Raw genomic sequence first — 23,452 nt, forward strand, 5'->3', positions numbered from 1 at the left:
TGTTACCCGATGGAGATGGGATAAGACAAAAATTTTATATTAACTAAATTTGGATACGAGGATGGAAATGAGTTTTTTCTTTAAGGATAGGTATATGATAATGAAATTCATCTCTATTGTGTTGCCATCACTAATCACATTGGATAAACACAATTCAATGAATATTTAAATTGTTGACAATCTTGAATCATTAAAAATTTTAAAAAATTAATAATAAACTAATATACAAATTAAATCGAAGTCATTACACATGAATAAAATATATCAAAATTAGTAATCAGTAAAATTACAAGTTCTATCAAATAAGTTCGCTAGTAATACACTTTAATATAAATACGTTTAAATTAGTCACTAAATCTCCAATTATGTCCTTAGAACTCGACTAAAGAGCTAACACAAGTATTTCCAATAATACCACATCACTTAAGAATCTAGATCAAGTATAATTTAAATACACCTTCCTTTTCTAACTTTCTTAGGTACCTTTTAACAACAAAAATTTGAAGAAACTCGAGTTACAAAACAAACAATATCTCTTGGATATAATAATTAACACAGTGATTTTAAATACAGACTTGTTTGATTCAGAAGAATGAAAAAGTCATTTTGACCTTGTTCTCCTTGGCTCTCAACCAAGGAAATGGAAAAATGATTCTAAAAATGAATCTTCAATTAAGGAAAATGAAAAAGTAACCCTAAAAATAAACTCTTGTTTCCTTAAACCTCAATTGATAGTCTTGTTCTAGTAGATTCAATAATCCTTAAGATCAAAGATAATTAAAATACTCATTTTTCCTTCAACATTTTGAGTTAACTTTTAACAAACAAAAATCATGAGAAAACTCCAAAATATATAGTATGAATGTTTAGTATTCTTTAGCTTTTTATTACTCGAAAGCTAAATACTGAGAGGGAAATATACTATTGTAACTGTTGAAATCCTTCTAACAATATTATCGCATTTTTCTATTAAAATTGAACAATTTTGTCACCTAATTCTGATCACTTTTTTATAAAAATGTTTCGTGTAAGTACAATCATTAAGATTATTGGTCAACCAAAAACAAATTAGCACCCTGCCTTATTTGGTCTTGCATGGTTGCTCCTACCAGCCAATTTGATAACAAGTTATTCAAATGTGTATGGGTTTATACTTCCACAAATATCATTTTACACACTGTAAATTCTCTAATCATTTCAACTTTTTCAACCGTAACATCATCCCTGAGCTAAATTCCACTAACAAGAAGAAAAATAGAATAAAAACTCAAAATTAGGAATCACTGAAACAATTCTTAGCTAACAAAATGCAATGTATTTCCAAGTTCAGAGGGAGAGAGCGGTGAAATACAACTCTATCTGTTCCATTCATAGTCACCTCCATATCTTGGGTTGGCATTATTCACTCCACTAGTGTCCTCTGGCTTTATGGAGTTTGCAAAGGTATGCCAACCAAGAAGGTATGGCATGATAAACTACAAAGAAAAAAAATAAAGTTTCAAAAGTACAGTCAATATAAACAAAATAGAAATCAGGTTGTTGCATAAAGGAAAGATTACATTTGCGAAGGCAGGAAATGTACTCCATGCAGAACTTAAAAAAAAACTGTATTGACTTCATGACATCTTATACGGAAAGATATGTACTTCAATATATCTAACAGTGAAAGATAAGTTCCTAGTAGTGGCTAGGCAATAGAATTTTCATGACTAATGTTAGCCAACTATTACGGAAAACTTTATATTAGTCAAATTTTCATAGTTACTACTCTAATGATGATCATTTCTGCTACAAAATATTTTAATAGACTACAAGAGAATCATGGCAATGCAGATTTTGGCAATTGACATAATAAGGAAATGAGAGAGAGAGAGAGAGAGAGAGAGAGAGAGTTGTACATTGAAAGTTGAGCACAAAACTGCTAACTCTGCTTTTGTAATAGGGATATAGATGTTTTCATCCACGTTTACAAGCTTGTTTTGAACACCTTCAGAAATGCCACAACAACGTCAGAACTGAAGCAAATACAGGCATTTAACTTTCTTCATTTATATAGCAGGCATTTATAAAAAGAGAGTCAGGTAACTTATGTTTTAAAATGATGACATTAAGATTGATCAATTTTGGAATAATGCACCACTGTGGGGAGCTTGATGTAGTTCTCACAATATATCATGGTCTCAATGAACCCAAAAACATTTCATAGTGTCCCACAAACATAAATATGGCAAGGATATAAAATAAGATAAAAATATAATAATATGAAGAAAGAGTATTACTTAGGTTAAAGAAGTGCCCAGAACCATCTGGAAGAGGCTCCAACTTCAAAATTTTTCTGACTTTACCTTCATCGCTGCATATTAAGATAATTTTAAGTGTGTATGAGCATAGCAGCCAAAACTTGACACAAAATATGAGCCCCTTCCCCATAATCCACCACAAAGCAAAAGGAAAAATGAAAAAATATATTCAACAACATGCAATAACGTAATCAGTAAAGTATGAATCAGTCTACATGGTCATATAGATCAACTAACTTTATTCAAAGAGACTAGATCCACTAAGGAAAATGTGATTCTTATTCTAAGATAATCAAGGCATCAAGAAATGATCACCGATCAAGGATAATGTCAATTTCATTAAAAATTTACATATTCCAATAATTAGAAGGGTATGGTGTACAAACTACCTTTTGCCCTTGAAAGGATCATGAAAAAATTCACAGGACTCCCTTGTACCAAGGCTTATTACACTTCCCATTTCACCCACTGATAAGGAAAACACCTGCATTCAAGTAAACAGTACTACAGAAATTTACACTTCTCAACCACAAGAGAATATCTACAGACTGAATCCAACAGAATTTATACCAAAACTTCCAAACTTATCAAAATAGCAAAGTCAGTTTTTGTCTAAAAATACTGTGAACTCTAAGTGCAATGCGCTCAGCAGTTCATATTCCATCTAAACTGCAAAATATAATACTTTAATTCTAATCAAATGGCATATATGGTATACATACAGACTCATAAAATACTCTCAGAGAACTTAACACCTTCGCGCATGTTTAGATTAAAGTTTGCAAACCTACACTTGAATGAACTCTTCTTTTGCAAACTTAAGTTTGAATGAAGTTCATTTTACACACTTAAGTGTGAATGAACTCCATTTTGCAAAAGTAGCCCTCTTTTTTCTTCCATTTTAATCTATGTTTCAATAAAAATCCTACCAACTGAAAGCCAAGCAAAGCCTTCTTGGTTTTGAAATATAACATCAGCGTAGAAATCACCAGAAAACCATAACAACTCACCTGCTTCCTATTCCAATCATATTGGCGTGTACCAACCGCAGGTGCAAACTGAAGCAGCACATAACCTTCCTTAGATATTTTATATGCCCCTGACTACAAAAATCCCCCATAGTTAAATGCCGAATCCACAAGTCCATAATGGCACATCCAATCAAAACCACCATCAAAACGAAAATAAACATACATCGAGCGGCACGAATTCCGGTGGCCTAGGAGTCAAAGTAAGCGCAGCCTTCCCTTTGTAAATGGAGTAACCAACGTAAACCCTAGGCGGCAAAGCTCCAACTGAGCACACGTTAAACCAGAAAACAAAATAAGTGCATTTCACAAGAACAGAACGCAACGCAACACAAACCCTTTGCGTATTTCCTAACTACCGCACAAAAGACATAGCACAAAAACACTTTCTATTCATCTTCCAAGTACTAAAATAGATTTTTAAATTGGAAAACCAAGCCGTAATTAGGTTTCTGAGAAACCCAAATGTTTTTTTAGTTATTATTAATATCAGTTTTGTAGGAGCAATTAAGAAGGAAAAAAAAAAAACAAAGAAATGGGGTTGTGGAAAAATAGGTTGTACCTGAAGCAGTGGGTCTTGTGGGTCGTTGTGAGGAGGCTAAGGTGTTCTGGTCGAAGAGATCAGAGTGGCGACATCTGAGGGAGAAGGGTTTAGGAGGGTTAAAAGGAAGAGAGTTTGGAGAGAAAGAGTGGTTTGCGAATAGCTTAAGAGAAGAAGAGGATAATGAAGATAAAGATGAGAAGGGTGATGGTTGAGAGTGCAGTTGAAACTGCAAGTTGGACATCTTCCTTCGCCTCACTCTCACTCTCACTCTATCTTTTCTGCTTCTGCCGCTTCCTTTTGCGCTCTATGTGCCTTTCCCGGTCTTTTGTGTTTGCCTTTAGATTATCTTTGAGGAAAAATGTCTTTCTCTCTTAATCTATAATACTTAATGTTTTATTTTCGTATTTTTAAAAAATATTTGTTTTTTATTTCTCAAATTTTGTTTTTTTATTTATTTCAACAGGTAAAGTGTTGGAGTTTTCACTTCGTCAATTCATTTTATCCTGTCAAAATTGTGATGATGATTTAAAAATAGGAACACTTAACTATTTTAATATTATAAAGTTTTAGTACGAATAGTTTTATTATATACGAATTTTATTATTTTAAAAGATATAATTTCTCCAAAAATCACTATTTTATTATTTTAAAAGACATATTTTCTCCAAAAATCACTTTTTTAGGTTCTCAAACTTTTTTTTAGGAGTTTCATCTCTTTAGGTCGTCTGATTGAAGAATCGAGACCATAAAATTGATCCTCTCGACGAGCTCTTGAGTTTGGACCGATCAATTTCTCCGTTCACGTAAGTTTAGTTTTCACCCTTTTTTTGGTCCATTTTTGTTTTTTGTTGCATGTTAGTTTTCTTCTGCTTGCATGCGTCTTTTTAATCATCAGTATGAGTATCTATTGATTAGTAATTGTAATGGTAGGTCCTAATCGTTCTTGTGTTGTTCCTAGGTATAGATAAAAACATCCTATGGAGCTAAAGGTGTTTTGGTGTTCGTTGAGTCTGTTGAGTTGTTTAAGCAGGATAACAGGTAAGGGAACCTAATTAGACTATGGTTATTTTGTATGAATGTTAAATTGGTATGAATTTCTAGATTTGATGGTGAAATTTGACTATGATATGAGTTGTGTAGAAACTCGGGTGTTAGTTCTGACGTTGATTATTAGATTGAATTGGTGAAATTGATATTGTGCTTAGATTTCTTCATGATTTCAATTATTGCAAATGTAAATTGTAGTGTGAATTGAATATCTGTGAAATGTTCAAATAGCGGTGTATCTGGCCCTAAAATGCACAAGTCTGTAGAGATAGAATTCGCACAATTATGCAAAATTATGATCTGCAGAATTATGCAAAATTGCATTTTCGTTGGGCGAGTTACAAGTTAGTGGGCTCACTGATTTATGAGTTGTTGGGCAAGCCTGAGCTGACTGGGCAAATTTTGAGTTAGGGGCTCACTGATTTATAAGTCGTTGGACGAACCCTACTCGTTAGACAAATTATGAGAGGATGTTTTTCCTAAAGTCCCAATGATAACCTCGCTAGGCGAGCAATCTAGTCGATGGTCGAGAATGCATCTTTCGCTTAACGAAAAGAAGGGCTCGCTAAGCAAGTGGATCAAAATTGAACATAATTTGATAGATATTGGATAATTCATTATGGACAAGTTTTGTTTTAGGGAATAATGTTATTAGTGTTTAAATTATATATATATATATATATATATATATATATATATATATATATATATATATGCATGTGATGTGATGTGATTTCTAGAATTTCAAGGGAGATTCTGTGTGGTGATATGTTAGTGTATGCATTGGCATAAGGATTCAATATGGTGGTATCATTTCTCTAATAATTACTTAGACTCAAGTAAAGTAGAGTAGTTTATGTCATGAGGCTAAACTTGTGAGTGGTTGGGTGATAACCCCTTGAGGCTAAACTCTACAGAGTTTGGGAACCACTATAGGTGCACACCACCAATGAGTTAGATGCCAAGTGCATGTATCTGAATATTTGAGTTTAGTATCAATTACTTTTGTGATTATAGATCAAAGATATGTTTTATACCACGTTTGTAAGTATTTGACATGATATATATATATATATATATATATATATATATATATATATATATATATATATATATATATACACACACACACACGTATGATTATCTCTTTTAAACATTAGTTTACCCTTCTTTTGTGTTGTTGTCTTGTGTTGCTTGTCTTTCTTTTGTGATGATCACCTACTCAGTGGGAGTAGATGTGTTGCAATTTCTAAGGCACCTATGGAGGAAGAGGGGGCATATTTTAGGTTGATGGAAGGTTTCACTAGGAGCTTTAGTAGTGGTTAGTTTATTTATATAGCTTTTTAGTTTTAGTTTAAGTGTATAAATGATATATTTTTATAATCTTATATTTTGTAAGACTGTATTAATATATTTTTGTACATTGGATTATCTGTTTTGAACACTATGATGAAACACCCTATTTTATTAGTTTTAAAATGCTAAAGTTCAGAGGTTACAACAACTATTTTTTTAAAATTAAAAGTTAAATTAAAATAATTAAAAAATTGTAATATTATTATAACTTAAATTATTATCATTTATAAATAATTATTAATGTTCTTGTATGGAATCGAGTTGTCTCAAAAGTCTTCAATCCTTCGTCGTCTCTTCTTCACAAAGCTCGCCCCTAAACTGCTACTTAGCGATGCTCCTAGAGGGTGGGTACCTGCAAGCACTCCGACACTCAAGTTAGTAATACTTCCAGTTTAGGAGTGAGTAAAATATGAATGCAAAGATAGGTCTCTTACCTCTTACCTTGGACACTAAACCCTTTTTTATATTACCTAATTCTAATCATAATTTCATTACCTTTGTAATCATTTTTATTCTCTTCGTAACTACTAATAAAACCCATGAATGCCCTATCGTAACTGTAATTGTCATTACATTCCCTTATGTTGCCCATATTCTCAAATGCACTTTTATAGTCCTATATCCCATTTACCATTTACGATGTACACTTGTATGCCTAAGTCCATATGTACTAGGATGTACGTTTGTATCTCTGAGCCCATGTGTACTGGGATGTACATTTGTATATTTGAACCCATATGTATTGGGATATACATCTGTATATCTAAGCCCATATGTATTGGGATGTACATTTGTACGTATGAGTTCATATGTAGGAGGACGTATGTATGTATGTATGTTTGAACCCATATGTACTAGGATATACATCTATATGTGACATATCCCTACATTGAGTCTAGATACAATTGTCTTTAATTGGGGCGAGATGTACTCGGTTTCAATGGGCCGAGATGTCTACGACCTCCCCATACATCAATATGGGTTAAGATGTTCCCAACCTCCCCACTAGCTGAAATGTTCTCGACCTCCCTATACAATTAATTATAATAAAATAATTTAATATTAAATATAATAATTATTTTAATTTATCTTATGAAAAATAATAATTAATTAATTAAAAATTAAAAAATGTATATATAAAAAAATATTTATACAGATTAAATATATTTTTAGTATTTATATACCTAAATAAATTTTAAAAAATTAACGGGACAAATCAAAATTTTCAATTCAATTCATTTTAATTTTAAGTGGACCAATCACAAATTAAACCGATTCAAGTCAAATTAATCTTTTTATAATATTGTTACATTCATACCAATTATCAAATTCAAATTACTTTCGTATTGATGTTTATTAGTATGTTTTTTATCTAATTAACAAGAATCCATTAATAAATAATTTTAATTTTAGTCTCGTTTAGAAAAACACACACACTATTTTAGATGTTTATTTGCTTAATTGAAAACAATTAAACATATACTTAACCAATTTTGCATGTTTGTTGGATTGAAAATTAATATCTAAAATATTGTTTACTAATGTTGTATTAATGGAAAATCAAATATTGTAATATATGAAATTAAGGTGGTGTATATATAATTATTATTAAAGGAAGAAGATGACATTTTTGTAAATTAAAAGACCAATAATCATCAATTTTTGTATTTTAATTTACATATAATTTACTGCATTCCATTGATTTTAATATAATGAAAATAATTCCAAAAATTCAATAACCAATTAAAATTGAAAAGTTTCTTACCGATTTAACTTTTTTTAGAACCAAGAGGTTTGGTTTGGTTTGAGGTTTAACACTTTAGATGGGATCCAAACTAAACTGAAATAAACTATTATATTACATATTATTTGTGTAAGAGAAATACCTAATATGTCTAACTTAGTTTATGTGACATGGAATAACAAAGTATATTTAACATATAGCATGTAAATTAGGTGGATGAAGAGTTGTTCTCGTCATGTAAAGGTCGTATATTAGTATTGGGGAAGAAACGTACTAAAACAAAATAAAATATCAATTGAAGCAAACTCTAGAGACCGAAACAGTAATTTTGACTGAGGATTTATTTTTATTTTTTGGGTTTTAAAATTCTTTTTTGTAATAGTATACAGTTATGTGGAAAGGGTTTGTCAAAGGCTTATAAGAAATACATATTAAGGGCTATATAATAGATATACCATTTTGAAAATATAATGATTGGTAATAATTTAAGTGTAAGTCTAAATTTTATATTAAAAAGAAATAATAAAATTAAATATCACATAAGAAAAAAAATTAATAAATTTAATACTTTTAGGTTTTCTAGTTAAAAATGGTGTCAATTTTTACATATTTAGATTGTTGTGACAACAATAACAACACAACATAATAACATCACAATAATAACAATATAAGAAAAAATATACTATAGGGAAGCGACTCACCTTTGAGTCCATGTAATAATGTGTTGAGGAGAGATTAAGGAATCATTGTTGATTAACAACCGTAGTTAAAAGATATAAAAGATGAGTCTATGGGCTTAACTGTAAGGTCCATTAAAATCTGCTTTCTCTTTTCTGCCCTAATGTCTAAGGGCTGGCCTTAATCTGTTGGGCCTAAAGGCTGGCCCACAGGGTGCAGAGGCCCTAAAGCTGTTAGGGTTTCCCTTTCAGTCTCATTTTGCAATCTGAACCTAAACACTGCCTCCCTTTCCATTCTAGAGCTCTGCTAGGGTTAGCTGTCAACCCCCAAGGGAACTCTGACCAGAACTCCACTTCACGTAAGTCTGTTCTAACTCATACCTTAGTTCCATTTAGCTCCTTCTTCGTGGTTCCAACTAAGGTCAATCAGGGTGAACTCGTTTTAATCTAGTTACACTGTTTTCCAGCTCATTAATCCACTCTAGACGTCGTTGCGTTCGCTGTTGGTGCCTAGGGATCCAACTACTAGCTTGTTTTCCAAGTAAGGGAAGCTAGAACCCTCTTGCTTGTTTGGTACAAGTATGTTATTCGATGTTGGTTGTGATTGTTTGAGTTTGCCTGTTGTTATGGGTGTGTGATATGGTGGGTATGTTGTTTGGGGTACGCTCACGAGTCTGCTGCAGGTTAAGACAGTGGTTGGCACTGATAAACTCGCCCAGGCGACTTGGTCTCGCCTAGGCGAGGTTAACAGGGGCTCGCCTAAGCTAATTTTCCACGAATGGTCGCCCAGACGACCTGCTGTTCTTTTGAGCGAGCGAGCGTCTTGCTTAGGCGGAGAGGGTCTCGCCTGAGCGAGATCGCGCAGGGGCTACTGTTCTCTTTGTCGAGCTCTCGCCTAGGCGGAGAGGAGCTCGCCTGAGCGAGAGTCATTCTCGCTTGAGCGAGACCCTCCAGCCTGAGCGAGGAGCTGGGCAAGGATACGTCCCGAGATGTTGTTTCCTCTATGCTTGGATGTTTAAAATTGTGCTATATGGGTTATTGTATGATGGCTTAATGAGAATGAGTATGCATGTTTGGGAAGGGATTATATGTGGGGGATTGTAAGCTTGGCATGATTTTTATATGAGTTGTACATGAGAAGTTGGATACATATGTATGTGCGTGTGGTCATGAACTTGGCATGAGCTACAATGGATCTTGATGGTTGGTAGACCAGCGGTGTGGTTTTGGTATGAGGAGAAACGCATTACTCATGGTTGGGAATAACGAGTTGGTATTGATTCAATGTATGAGAAACGAGGATTGGTTATGGATGTTGGTATGATATTTCATGTGTAATGTATGTGAAAATTCTTGGCTGTTATATATGTTGGTCCGTGTTAGTGCGTAATTCCTTGGAGTCTCTAGGTGAGACTTTTAGGGTCGCGCTTCAGTGGTCGGGACGTAATTCCATGGCCCCTATTAGTGGGTGTCCATGGTGGTGCCCCATCTGTATAACTAGGTAAGGATTCAAGGTAAGGTTGCATCCTGACACTTTGAGGAGTCAATTAGTCTCACCTAGAGCGGACTGACTCCTGTTGTGAGAGTAGCAGGAGGCCTGAAATTCATTAAGGGCTAACCTTGTGGTGAGGGAAATTTGATCCATCGTAACACTTGTAACACATAGCTCGGGGGTGAACAGAGGTATCCACTACAAGTGCGGTCATTCGCTGAATCCGACCAAGTTATACGTATCTGGATGAGTCGAGTCGAGTCGTAGTGTATTGATTGAAAAGTCATAATATGCTTGGTTGTCATATGGACATTGGATGGTGAAAGTATATTTGACTGTATGATGAAAATGTTGTTGGCTCTAGCTTACCCTGTTTGTTGTATGGTTGTCTTGTATGTGGCTCTTCTTTCTTGCGATGATCATCAATTTGATTGATGGGAGTAGATGGGCGAGGTTCTCGTGGTCAGCAAGGAAATGGCGATTCCGCTGCTTAGCCATCTGGGCTGGATTTTATTTTCTCTATGGTTTTCGTTAGGACTACAACCCATGTATTGTTTTACGCTTTGCTACTCTATTCTCTTTTGTTAGACTTGTATTTGATTTTCCTGTGGCACCATGGTAAGTGTAAGGAGTGAGTTTAAACTCCAGGACTGCGCTACGTTATTATTCCAGTGTGACGCTTCTTTAATTACGTTATTAATTAAATGGGGTGTTACATTAACAATGTTGATTAACGACGATTGTGTTTAAAATTACTTAAAAGATCTTTTAATCAACAAGTTGATTCACAACAAATTATTTAATTTAGACAACAACTATAAACTAATTTGTCAATTTACATACAATTTTATTTCATAAATAATTTGTAAATAACATGATTTTACCTATGAATTTGTTGTTTTACATATAAATTTTTACTTTAGATAATCATCAATTTTCTTGTAGTATTTTTTTTTCTTGCCAAAAAGTGTTAAATAGAAATATTACTTTAATTTGTTAAATAGGCAAATTTATTAGGAGTTGTTGCTCAAAATCTCAAAAATTTCCTACACGTAATTTATATGCTAATGATATCATGATATTTTTGTTAAGAGGAACTTATCTAATACCATGAAAGTGCTTAAGTATGGAAATGAATATCGAGAAATGGTTAACTATGTCAAATTAACTTTTTATGTCAATAGTGATTTTTCAGGACAAAGGATAAGCAAAATAAGAAATTTCATTGGTTTTCTGTGTAGGTAATAATTTTCTATCGTGGTGTTCTTACGATTAAGGTTGAGCTTTTTTTGGAAGAATGATTTAAGAGAAAGAAAGAGGAAGAAATGAAAAAAGATTAAAATATGAAGTCGATGTTGTTTCTTTTAAAGAATTAGAAGATGATTGTTTAGTAGATTAGAGAGAGATATTTGTAAAAGTTTGTGACTAAGTAGACTGATGTGACATATTTAAATAATTTTTAATATATAAAAAACTAGATTACCAAAATGTCTTAATGTGACATATTTTTCATTTTTAATTGTTTACATATTTTATTATTAAAATGTATTTATTTAAATAAATAAACATGTACGTTTTTTATTTTAATTTACTTATGAAATTATTAAGAAAATTTTATTATATAATTTTAATAATCTATAAAATATATAATTTTAAATTAAACTTTATATTATTAAAATTATAAAATAGTATTTTTTTTATTTAATTTTAATAAGAAATTAAAACTAAAAATACATATATTTATTTGTTAATAAAATAAAATTCGTAAATTTTAAAAACAAAATTATCTAAAAATTTCAAAATAAAAAGATAATATTTACACATAAAATAAAAAAAAACATAACAAATTTTAAAGATCAGAAGAAATTAAAAACTTTACTTTTAACTCTTTAATTAAATAATTAAAAAATATTTAAAAAAAATATTTAGACAAAGATATATGATGATACAAAATTTTAAGTAAACATAATTTTTTTGAAAAAGCGTATTAAAAAATAGTTAAAGATAATAATCTTGAAGAAGGAACAAGGAAGTAACTTACCATATTATGTGAACACGTGAAGAATAAATAAATAATAAAAGGATAGTTCGAGAAAAATAAAATAAGAAAAGGATAAAAGAGTCATTTGTGATCTTTCACCCTTTACTCTCACCTATTCCAGTGGGATTGTATTTATCACAAATCTCTCTAATTTGCACTCTCTCACTTTTCATCACCTCAAAAAAGAACAAGTCACTCATCCTCTAATCCTTGTTATGCGAAAATGATCTTTGCTTTCTCACATAGAGATAGTTCTTCTGATATAAGATCATGTCCAAAGTATATCGTATTATAGTTTCCAAATTTATCGATGTTCTAAATGGTTGCTTAAGATTATGGAATATTGGTTAAAAAACTTCATTTAAACAAGTGTCATCACTAATGTTAAGAAAAACTTGAGATAAACTCATTACATTATCAAAAGGATGCTCCGAGACTGAAATCAATAACATGAATAAATGCAGCTTACATGTTTAAGGTTTGTTGGAGTAAGTCATAAAAATCCTTGCTGCTAGAGTTTTTGGTAAAATAGTTCTATGGTGGTTTGGCAGCATAGTAATGCCAATATGAAAAGTGATTAATAATTATTAATCAGATAATTTAGGAGAATCCAACAAAGATCACACGGTCGTATCATATGCCACTTCACACTTATCCATCCACCTCACCCTGCCTTTGTAGCCGCACGTTTCAAACACAAACGCAAAACACCAATTAACATCATTTCCATAAACACAACAGAACACACTTCCAATAAGCAAACCAAATCAAACACAAAAACCAAACCTTCTTCTTTATTCATGAATCCATGATTTCCAGCCAAATTCACGTGTTTCGCTCTGCATTTCGCGTTCTCAGATATCCATTCACAAACTCACCAAACGCGCGTCCTTTGCTTTTGCTCCATCCCAACACAAACGCTTCCTTCTGCCCCTCACCAACCACCCTTTGTTCTTCACTCACTGACGACTCCTTTTCCACTCCAAAACCAAACCAGGCACATTATCTTTTTGTTTTCTTTCCTTAAAAAACATAATCAAAACCATAAGTTGCCTTTTATTTTTAATTATAGTTGGATAATAATATGTTATTATTCTGTTGCAGTTGGGCTACAATCCTTCAGAGGAACTGTTCGAGCTGGAGGAGGAGCTCAAACCAAGGTCTCAGCTTTTTACTTTTATTTTATTTATATATTGAAGTATTTTTGCTCTTGCATTGTCAGAAATAAAATAAAAGTTTATTACATAACTTGATCGTTAACTTTTTGGGAATTTTTAATTTGGTTTGTAGTGTTGATTGTTGTGATTAGAGCATTGATCTTATACAAATAAGAACCTGTGACAGTTTTACTAAATCCAGGGAACCCAGTTATGGAGAACAGTGAAGATAAAAGACCTAATTATAATTCTATTTTAGCCTCTTCGAAAAATATTTTATGAGAGTAAAAGCAAATGCAACACAAAAAAATAAAAAGGCAAATATTTAGAGGCACACACAAACTCACACATTCAATATTTTATGAGAAGCTTTGGTGAGTGACTTTGAGCATTATTTTCCTTTCATTTCAGCAAGGGCAAGTCTCATGCACCAGAACCAAGGTCCTGGTTTGGTCCAAATGGACAGTATATCAGGGAGCTACCTTGTCCGAGTTGCCGAGCAAGGGGTTATACACCTTGTACAGAGTGTGGAATAGAAAGATCAAGACCAGACTGTCCAAAATGTTATGGAAAGGTAGTTTCTTTTAGAATTATTGTTGGTTTCTGAGTAAAATACAACTTAAACGTGGTTTTAGGCTAGTTTAATGGCTTCGATCATCCATATTGATTCTGAAAGGTTAGGATCATCAAGTTTACATATCGTATTTCCATGAAACAACTTGAACTCATGTCATTTCTGATTTTGAAAGAGAAATTCTTAAGTTGAAATTCACACATTAGCTTTTATTTCTCTTCTGTGTACTCACAATGGAAAAATTTAGACTTACCTCAGGTCATATATGTCTGATGTTGCTGGGTTGATTTTATTAACACTTCAACATACCTTATGATGCCAGACAATTATTAAACACAAATGTTACTAGTTTAATTTGCATCCTATGTGTTTATGACTTTATATATATTGTTATTTAAAATTTCTTGCTTGATATTTTCCTAATATTCATAGAAGTTGTGAAACACTATGATATTGAACATCATATCCGTGCAATGTGCACAATGGCTACTTTGTTTACTTTTTTTCCCATTCGTTCTTCTTGTACTCAGGGTATATTGACTTGCCACCAATGCTCTGGAGATCGTGTTATATGGGAGGAATCAATTGATGAAAAACCATGGGAGAGGGCCCATTCTATGTAATTATTGAGAAATAAATTTGTCTTTCTTTACTAATCTCATATTTTGTTAACTCTGACAATGTTGATATGACATTTTACGTGGTCATGTGCAAATTAATATAAATAGATTCTTTAACACTTAACACTAGCATGGACACGAAGAAAGGAGCTTTTTGTGTACCAATGACTAGTTTTATCAAACACGTACTAGACCCTTGTTTGATGTGGCATGCATTTTGCATCCTAATGATACCATGAATTTTTTAGTCACAATATCCTTCTCCATGTCATTGTCCATGCTTAGCTTTAGTTCTCCACCCTCCTCCAAATCATATTGTATGAAATAATGGTTCACAGAATACCAAATGGTTAGTTATTTGTAATATTTGTATTCAATCTAACAAAAGAAATCAATTATTAGTCCTAATAAGTCGAGCATGAGTATAATCTGCTTATCTGGATGTTTCTACATTATTTATTATTATGATTTGCTTTCTTTTTTTCCCAGTGTGATGCTCTTTTTTTTTTCTTAATTTTTCATTTTTAATCTTTTGATCTTCCTTCTCGTAAATAGGAGATTATATCAAAATAGTGTAATCTGGCATTGCTACTCTCCTTCCCTGCACTAGTTCAGAAGGAATTGGGTTCAGCTTATATGTTTGGATCATACTATATCAGTTTTAGTTGTGGTACTCAGACTAATTTGTGGCTTTTATTTATCGCTTTTTTTTTTGTTCCACCTGAGTAGGAAGCTTCTGGTTTTTATTTACGTTGCTTTTATTCTTGTCATTGTTTATAATTGACTCAACATCAAATCTATGTGAAATTCTAAGCAATACGATTTCATGAGATTTCTATATGATGGTATATTTTGTAACATACTTGACAAACATAAAAGTTTAATTTGCTGTCTGTTTATTTGCATCTAAATCTTTGAATTATGTAAATTTTCTTGATCATACATAAATGTTTCTTTATGGGTTTTACTTTTTCAGTTCCCCACTTAAAGTTAAGGAAGATGATGAAGTTGACAAATTAGAAATAAAGCTAGATGTGAAGAAAAAATCCAAGCGTGTTTACCAATCACCACCTCCAGAAGTTGGATTAAAGATTAGTCGTTCATTGAAAGTTAGTTGGCAGCGTAACCTTACTTAATATGCTTTGGATACAAATTATTATTTATGATGCATAAGTTTTACTTACATGGGATTGAACCATCAGCTTGTTCCCTTCATTATTTGATATATTTAGACTTACATGCACACTTCAAACACCTACACAAGAGAGAACACATATACATAGAATTGAATGGCAATTTTTGGGATCTTATAATGAGAGCTAAGTTGATAGGAACACTTCTTATCATGCAGAAGCATCAACCTTCTTCTGGTTAAGAGACTTGAGCATTAACTTGTTCTATATGGACATGTAAGGCACAAATACATTTAGGAAAGGAAGAAGTTACAATTGTGTAGTGATATAAATTCAATGCATGGTTTTTTCTATCCTTTTGTTTACTGCTGTATTAATATGATAAATCAAGAAAGAGAATTTGTGGATATTGTTAAGGTTGCAAATTTAAATGTCTTTGTTTAGTTGAATGATTGCAGAGTCTGAATGCCAAAACTGGTCTGTTTAGCAACCGAATGAAGATTATTCACCAGGATCCCAAGCTTGAGGCACAGCGTGTGGCTGCTATCAAGGTTTTAAATGTTAAGATTTGTATTTTTTGAAGTCATTTTCTCTTGGTATCAAGGCCTATTTCGATGAGATTCTCCATAAGCTCCTTCTGGAAGAGAAAAATAAAAGGAAAAAGTGAAATTAACTTCTCCATAAGCTAAAATTGACTATGTACCCTCTGTTTGTGCATGTTTCTGAATTCCTTGAGTACAGGCACTGGTTGTCTGGATGTAAATTATGCAAGTATTTGAAGCATTAGAATTTGACACACTGAAAGTTCTGCACAATTAATATTTGCTTCAATGGATGCAGAAAGCCAAGGGAACTGTTGCAGCAAGGAGACACACTTCCAATACCATGAAAGCTTTCTTTAGTGATCCAATAAACCGACAGAAAAGGAGCATGGCCATGAAGGGTAATTTTTATGTCCCTCCACCTGTGACTACATTGGTGATAGACATGGTTGAAATTCATACTCATTTGCTTTCTGTCCCTCCTCAAATGCAGGAGTAAAATTCTACTGCAAAAACTGTGGACGTGAAGGACATAGGAGATACTACTGTCCAGAACTCAAGGATACCTTGATTGATCGGCGATTCATGTGTAGGGTCTGTGGGGAAAAGGGTCACAACAGAAGAACATGTAGAATGATAAGGGTAAGCCATAGCAATGAGAGAATGATAAAACAGAATCAGTGTAGGGTCTGTGGGGAAAAGGGCCACAACAGAAGAACTTGTTGGAAGTTAAGGATAAGCGGTAGAAATGGGAGAGTGATAAAACACCGCAAGTGTAAAGTATGTCACCAATTCGGCCATAACCGCAGAACCTGTCCTCAAGTTGTTCCTAGTAAAAGAAAAACGGTCTCTCGAAGGCAATACAAGTGTAGGTTGTGCAAGAAAAAGGGACATAACAGTAGGACATGTCCAAGTAAGACACATGTTACTGAACATCCTCAAGATTAATAATCACAAGAATGTTAAGCTATGTCTTGTTGTGTACACTAATCAGAACAGGAAGAGCTATATATATTGTGCTTGCTCTTGTTATCTATCTGCAACAGGAATTTTTGAGTAATTGCAATTACGCACAACTTTAACAAAACTAAGCTAGGTGGTTCTAGGGTGAGGTAAAACAGTAGGACTCATTCATACATTCAAGATAAAGGTAACGTTTGGCTTAAACTTTTTGGATTTTGAAAGATAGTTAAAATTAAAATTAGAAACGAACAATGAGTTTAAAGTTTGATAGTTTTGTAATTTTTAAGCTTAGATGTTATTTGAAGGTTGATATTTCTTAAACAACGAGTTATTGGAGCTTGAAACTTGAAAATCCGAAACAAAGAATGAAAGAGAAAATTAGAAAGAAGTCTTTTAAGTTTTTTTTAGTTTTATTGGAGTCCAGAACCTGGGTATAATATCATAGGTTCTGATTGTGTTATCAGTTTAGCCTAAATTAGCTGCATAATAGAGGATTTTATTAAATGCCAATGAAGATTATCAATATAAAAATTCACCTCAATAATGTATTATATGTGTAATAGAGAATGTTATTAAATTTTAACATGTACCTTTGAAATGAAACTTCAGACCTAAAATGAAATAATATAATGGAGAACAACCACTACAAAAAATTGCTGATTTGCAAGAGAAATGCGAGAGAAATTAACGAGAAAAAATACATTTTACTAATTTCTTATTATTTAACAAGAGATTAGTAACAAAAACATTTTGTAACTAATTTGCGAGGAAATTAGTGAGAGAAATTATTTCTCATAAATGTTTTGTTATTTAACGAGGGATCAACGATAAAAAAAATCGTAACTAATTTGTGAGAGAAATTAACGAGAGAAATTATTTTTTATTAATTTCTCATTATTTAACAAGAGATCAACGACAAAAAAGTCTAGTAGCTAATTTGTGAAGGAAATTAGTGAAGAAAATTGTTTCTCACCATTTAGTGAGGGACCAACAAAAGAAAATTGTAACTAATTTGAAGCTAATTAGTTATGTTTTGAGAGAGGTTAATCATTTTATTGTTATTTCCTCATAGAATTAAAATTTATTTAATTATGAAAAAAAATTGTCACAAATTTGTAGCTAACAAATAAAATTTCTACCAGCGAAATAATATTAACAAAAATATAATAATTTATGATAAAGTATATTATATATTCTTTTATTAGTTTATTCTAACTAATTTATTTTTCTTTTATCAAAAGATAGTCTGAGAATCCTGAGCAAGGTAAAACAACTATTGATTTTATATACTAGACATAGATGTGGTCATTGATCATTCCTAAGCATCAACTTATTGATCTATTGATCATTAATGCAAATGTAATAGTAAATATTGTTAGACATAGAGTTTTTATTATTTTAATTTAGCTTTGTCTGTGACGAAATCGATACATGTTACAAATGATAATGATGTGAGCGTGAGAGACAAAAATATGAATATATTGTTTGATGTTTTACTTTGAATGAAATCTTAAAATCCAATCCCGGTGAAATTTTTATCTTATATTTTTCTCAATCAAGCTATTTGTTTCCATTGTATCAATTTTTATTGATATTTTACATCTTAATTCTACATTTATTTTTCTTTTAAATATATGTTTTTGTATTCTCACCCTTTATAAGTAACAAATCAATTAATTTAAACCACATTAGTTCTTGTGAGATATGATATCTGGACTTCCAGTGTATTACTTGTACGATTTAGTATATTTGCTAACACATAACAAATCAATTAATTTAAATCACATTAGTCATTGTCCTTGTGAGATACGATATTTGGACTTCCACTATATTATTTCTAAAATAGTTTTGGATAAATTGAATGAAGTAAGAATTTTTCAAAGTGCTTTCAAAAGAAATGGTTTTCTTCTTACTTGGGTCTTATATAAAACGCATTTGAAAACGTTTTATATACTTTGTTTTCAAGAAATCTGAAGTCTTTAAAAATAAGGTGGCATTTTTTAAATTATAGGAGAACTTTAGACTTTTATTATATGAGGAGCCGAAGATTATAATAAAAACTCAGGCATATGGCTTCAGCTATCTAAGAACACAAGCATGGAATGGTTCCACGAATTTCTAAAATGCTATTTTTATTTTTTATTTATGAAGCAAGAGAATAGGCTCTGATTATCTCATCCATTCTCTCATAAATTTCTCTATTCCATTTTATCTTTTCTTTCATTAGAATCATCAAATCATACTTGTTCTTTCTCCTCTTTGTTTCATCTTATTTTTGTTGAATGCGTATGTTCATCTTCTTCTTTTATATTATTTTGTGTTGTTCATGTTCTTGTTCCACTCATAAAAGCCATTCACATTTATATAATCCTATGAATTAAATTATCATTAAGTGATAAACATATTTGAGTTTGTTGTTTGTGTCCTAGAGTTCATTTGAAGATAAACAAATTTAAACTTCTTATCTTTAACTAAGTTATTTCAAATTAAACTCTAATCAATTCTCAAGAAAACGAAGGATCAGTCACTAATACAACATTTAAATACCAAAATTTTCCACAAAAACAAATTTCGAGATATGCATTTTCATACTACAACATTTTATGTCAAATAACAAGAATAATTAGTTTATTAAGTAATAACAAAATTCCTTTATGATGTGGAAAATCACACTAATTACGACCATAGTAAAAATTTTCTCCAGCATTATCCTTAGGTATAACCCAAAATGATATCTGTAACCTAGAAGTGACGGAGACAGGTACCAGAATAACAAAATATTAACTCTTAACTAACATAAAAAATGTGAAAAAAATAACAAAACAATTGACAAAAGTGGAAGAATAATTCATGATTATAGTATTTAGAATAATAAATTATCTACTTCATGAGTGAAACATCTTAAAAGGACACTTTATAAAATAAAGGAAATGTTTAATTGATAATTGCTTAACCAAAGCTCTTAAAGACATAGGCCAGGAACAGCTTAAGAAAGAGTTTTGAACATTTTCTTTCAAAGGCAATACAATAATGTTTATTTGACACTGTTGATTTATGAACAGTCAAGGTCGAAGGGCCAGTATGAACATCTTGGCAATTATTTGACTTCCACTAGTATGCTAAGAAGGGAGAGGTTTTAACTCTATTTTTCTTAATACAAAAAAGCAATCAGTTAGAGATGTTGAAAGAACTATTCCACAGGGATTGCACAGTTCCATGATACATAGGCAATGAACTCTCTTCTGGTGACTCCAGGTTTGGTAATGTGTTGATATCAGAAGAGCAAAAGTAAGAGTTACTGGTGTTGTCACTGTAATATGTCACTCCATTTCCTTCTTGTGGGTATTTGAATTCAACTTCTTCAGCTTCCTCACTAGAGGAGTTCAGATTTCTCTGCATCAATTCTCTGAATACTGTTGATTTTAGGAGAAGTCCTAATGCTGTTGGGGAAGATGGCTTGTTGCAAGGACTCAAAGGGTTGATATACTTGGAAAAGTCTTGCTTCTTGGTACTGTCCAATTCAGGTGAGGAGAATGAATTCATGTTAGAGTTGGATACCTCAATGTTCCCTCTTGTTTGCATTGAGTTAGAGGTAGCAAAGGGTTGAGGATCTGTGCCAGGCTTTTGATCATGTGTTCCTGGTCTTAGCCATCTGATGTAGGAGCTCAAGTCAAAGTTTGTCACAGCATTTATACCTCTGTACTCAATTGCTGCAATGTCATATGCACGAGCTGCTTCTTCTTGTGTACCTTCAGAAATGGGACAAATACAATTATATAAAGTTCACAAACCGTCAATTTTATAAGATTGAATTAGCTTTAAAGTCCATTTCTTAATACTTCACTTTTTAAATTTCTTTCTATTTTGGACATGGATGCATGGTGAAGTAGTAAAGTAGTGTTCTTTATGAGAAACATGGGGATTATGTTTAGTTTGAAAACTCACTGTAAGTCCCAAGGTAGAGGTACTTGTTGCCAAACACTCTCCCAATTCTTGCTTCCCATCTTCCATTGTGATGATGCCTGTATTTAGTTTGCATACATAAAACCTTAGCACCATGTGTTTTGTTGGACAAAAAAGATAACAAGGTTTGATTACAAAATTTAGAAAACGTTTCACCTTGCTACTCCTCTATACTTTGATACACCTCTCGAAAAACCACTGCTCCTCCTACAACAAAAACACAAAAACAGGATATAGAGCTTCCCAAAAAAAATCAAAAGATTTAATGGCAGTATTTATTGAAGAAATGGGATTACCTTCTCAGTGAAGCAAGATATTCTTCTTTGGTTACTGTTTTCATTATCTCAATTTCTTTCTCATAGTCAGACACCTGCAAAAAAATATCAGTATGTCAGAAATTTATATCAGTCAGATACAAAAACTTCTGCTTTTTTATAACCTACAGGAAAATTTGTGAAAGTTGATATTCCCCAGTACTTGAGTGCAGCCAAATCATAAGCTCTAGCAGCTGCTTCTTCATCATTATAAGCTCCTGGTTAAAGCATAAATTTAGCCAAAAGGTCAGTTTCTCTTTTTTTATCCTTGAATTCAGAGAAAATACTGTTAAAATCATGCAGGTACTTACCCAAATATACTGCTCCACATCAAGAAAGCAACAAAGCCACATACCAAAACAGAACAACAATGCAATGAGCAATCATAGATCATAGATAAAAATTAAAAATTAAAAACAACAAATAGCCAATGAAAGTGAAGTGGGGAAAGAGTTCAACATATCTACCTTGCTTTCCTTTCTTCTTCTGAGTGGGATTCCATGTCCCTTTATCCCATAGATGTGCTTCAAACCTCCCAGTCCACCTGTGTCTGCTCCACAGAAAGACTATAATTTTAGCTTCAAATCAGAAAACAATCACAAAAAGATTTGGAATTATGTGAAAAAAACTAAGAATAAGGGCCTCTTTGATTCTTTTCTCATTTATTCTATGTTTCTAAAATTGTTTCCAAAACAGATATTTTAAAAACCAAAACACAAGCACTTGGTGGCTGTACCAAGTTGTTTATGTTCTTCAATAAACTGCTTTTGAAAACAATAAACAAACAAGGTCTAAGATATGTTTACGAAGATCATGCCTGCTAACACCCCTGAACCTTGAACTTCTCTTAACAGTGGTGGCAGTACCAAGTTGTTTATGTTCTTCTAACTTTTCACCATGTTGTTCATTGCCACCTAACACTGACATAGACGAACCTCTTCGCCTCCTTTTGACACACTTAGCAACCTCACTACCATCTATAACGAGCAACCTATGGCTTCTTGGGCTCAGTTCAGATTTCACTGGTGCAAGCTCCATTTCACTCTTCTCTTTTCTTGTTCACCAAACAACAATGCTAATACCTGGAATGGTTCAAGCACTGACTTCTCTGTATATATATATATACCAGAAGAAACTTGTTTCATTCTTAACTTGTCATTTTGCTGTTTAAAACTGGATTTTGGAACAAAGACAAAAAGTTGTCGATGATAACATTACAATGAAACAAATTCAATTTGCTCACAACCCACGAAACCAATAACGTGTAGCTATTTATGAGCATACTCTTATTGAGGTATAAACAAAATTAGCCTGTTCAATGTAAGACAAGGTTTGATTAGTTGATAACCATCTAAAAATGATGCATTGATTTTATCAAAGTCTACAAGAGTTTATTATGTTATATCTTATCACTTCCATGTGTTGGAGAACTGAAACCAAACGAGAGACTATGTAGGATCGTGGATGGAGAAATTCTTTTGCAAGAATGAGAAAAAAAAATCACTAGAGTAATCAATATATATTTGTTTATTGATTGCACATAATTAGGAATGAACAAAATAGGAAGTGAATATTTGTATAAAATAATTCTAAATAAAATTGATTGTACAACAATTAAAGAGTTCAAACGGTTATAGTGCATGTTTTGGATGAATGAAAAGATTATTTTAGAAAGTTATAAGACAAATGGTTTTGGCGTGTTTTGGATAATGAGTTAAAAGTGTGTCTAGTGCAGTTTTTGTTTTCTGGGAAAAAGCATGAAAGAGTTGTTTGTGTCGTGATATGATAAAATTTGTCAGTAATGATAGTGGTTAGAGTAAAAGCGTAGCAAATGTCGTCCACTAAAAGTGATTATTTGTTGGATAATGGTGAAATTGTGCAAAAGTTCCGACTAACTTGATCTCTTACCGAGTAGCAGATAAATGACAGAAAGAGTTTATTCTCTCTGCGGAGCTTT

General features: G+C 32.2%; 3 protein-coding genes across 3 annotated transcripts; 1 reads left to right on the forward strand and 2 right to left on the reverse strand.

The window, feature by feature from the left end:
• Nucleotides 1-1,121: 1,121 nt before the first annotated feature.
• Nucleotides 1,122-4,222, reverse strand: LOC114176508 (single-stranded DNA-binding protein WHY1, chloroplastic-like). Its single transcript, XM_028061571.1, has 7 exons — nucleotides 3,891-4,222; nucleotides 3,495-3,595; nucleotides 3,311-3,403; nucleotides 2,690-2,784; nucleotides 2,280-2,353; nucleotides 1,899-1,987; nucleotides 1,122-1,475 (listed from the first exon to the last, which is right to left on the reverse strand). The coding sequence occupies exons 1-7, from the start codon at nucleotides 4,111-4,113 to the stop codon at nucleotides 1,356-1,358; spliced, it is 795 nt and encodes a 264-aa protein (XP_027917372.1). The 5' UTR covers nucleotides 4,114-4,222; the 3' UTR covers nucleotides 1,122-1,355.
• An 8,726-nt stretch (nucleotides 4,223-12,948) lies between these two features.
• On the forward strand, nucleotides 12,949-17,298 carry LOC114176280. Its single transcript, XM_028061262.1, has 8 exons — nucleotides 12,949-13,226; nucleotides 13,334-13,389; nucleotides 13,798-13,960; nucleotides 14,491-14,579; nucleotides 15,557-15,689; nucleotides 16,172-16,264; nucleotides 16,554-16,656; nucleotides 16,749-17,298. Exons 1-8 carry the CDS (start codon nucleotides 13,038-13,040, stop codon nucleotides 17,201-17,203), a joined length of 1,281 nt encoding a protein of 426 aa, XP_027917063.1. The 5' UTR covers nucleotides 12,949-13,037; the 3' UTR covers nucleotides 17,204-17,298.
• A 3,027-nt stretch (nucleotides 17,299-20,325) lies between these two features.
• LOC114175587 (AP2-like ethylene-responsive transcription factor At1g16060) lies at nucleotides 20,326-22,542 on the reverse strand. Its single transcript, XM_028060344.1, has 8 exons — nucleotides 22,313-22,542; nucleotides 21,963-22,045; nucleotides 21,807-21,815; nucleotides 21,625-21,713; nucleotides 21,478-21,551; nucleotides 21,338-21,388; nucleotides 21,164-21,240; nucleotides 20,326-20,967 (listed from the first exon to the last, which is right to left on the reverse strand). The coding sequence occupies exons 1-8, from the start codon at nucleotides 22,531-22,533 to the stop codon at nucleotides 20,387-20,389; spliced, it is 1,185 nt and encodes a 394-aa protein (XP_027916145.1). The 5' UTR covers nucleotides 22,534-22,542; the 3' UTR covers nucleotides 20,326-20,386.
• Between the last annotated feature and the right edge of the window lie 910 nt (nucleotides 22,543-23,452).

This window comes from Vigna unguiculata, chromosome 3 (assembly GCF_004118075.2).
Source record: "Vigna unguiculata cultivar IT97K-499-35 chromosome 3, ASM411807v1, whole genome shotgun sequence".
Classification (NCBI taxonomy): Eukaryota; Viridiplantae; Streptophyta; class Magnoliopsida; order Fabales; family Fabaceae; genus Vigna; species Vigna unguiculata.

What these genes read in the sequence shown, in the direction of transcription:
- LOC114175587 (XM_028060344.1), bottom strand. Translation starts at nt 22,533, where the DNA reads ATGGAGCTTGCACCAGTGAAATCTGAACTGAGCCCAAGAAGCCATAGG. An exon ending in CAACTTTCACAAATTTTCCT is followed by an intron (nt 21,552 to 21,624) that starts GTAGGTTATAAA and finishes ATTTTTTTGCAG; the next exon opens with GTGTCTGACTATGAGAAAGA. An exon ending in TATCTTGCTTCACTGAGAAG is followed by an intron (nt 21,389 to 21,477) that starts GTAATCCCATTT and finishes TTTTTGTTGTAG; the next exon opens with GAGGAGCAGTGGTTTTTCGA.
- LOC114176280 (XM_028061262.1), top strand. Translation starts at nt 13,038, where the DNA reads ATGATTTCCAGCCAAATTCACGTGTTTCGCTCTGCATTTCGCGTTCTC. An exon ending in TGGGAGAGGGCCCATTCTAT is followed by an intron (nt 14,580 to 15,556) that starts GTAATTATTGAG and finishes TTACTTTTTCAG; the next exon opens with TTCCCCACTTAAAGTTAAGG. An exon ending in AGATTAGTCGTTCATTGAAA is followed by an intron (nt 15,690 to 16,171) that starts GTTAGTTGGCAG and finishes GAATGATTGCAG; the next exon opens with AGTCTGAATGCCAAAACTGG.
- LOC114176508 (XM_028061571.1), bottom strand. Translation starts at nt 4,113, where the DNA reads ATGTCCAACTTGCAGTTTCAACTGCACTCTCAACCATCACCCTTCTCA. An exon ending in GATCCTTTCAAGGGCAAAAG is followed by an intron (nt 2,354 to 2,689) that starts GTAGTTTGTACA and finishes CTTAATATGCAG; the next exon opens with CGATGAAGGTAAAGTCAGAA. An exon ending in TGGGCACTTCTTTAACCTAA is followed by an intron (nt 1,988 to 2,279) that starts GTAATACTCTTT and finishes GCATTTCTGAAG; the next exon opens with GTGTTCAAAACAAGCTTGTA.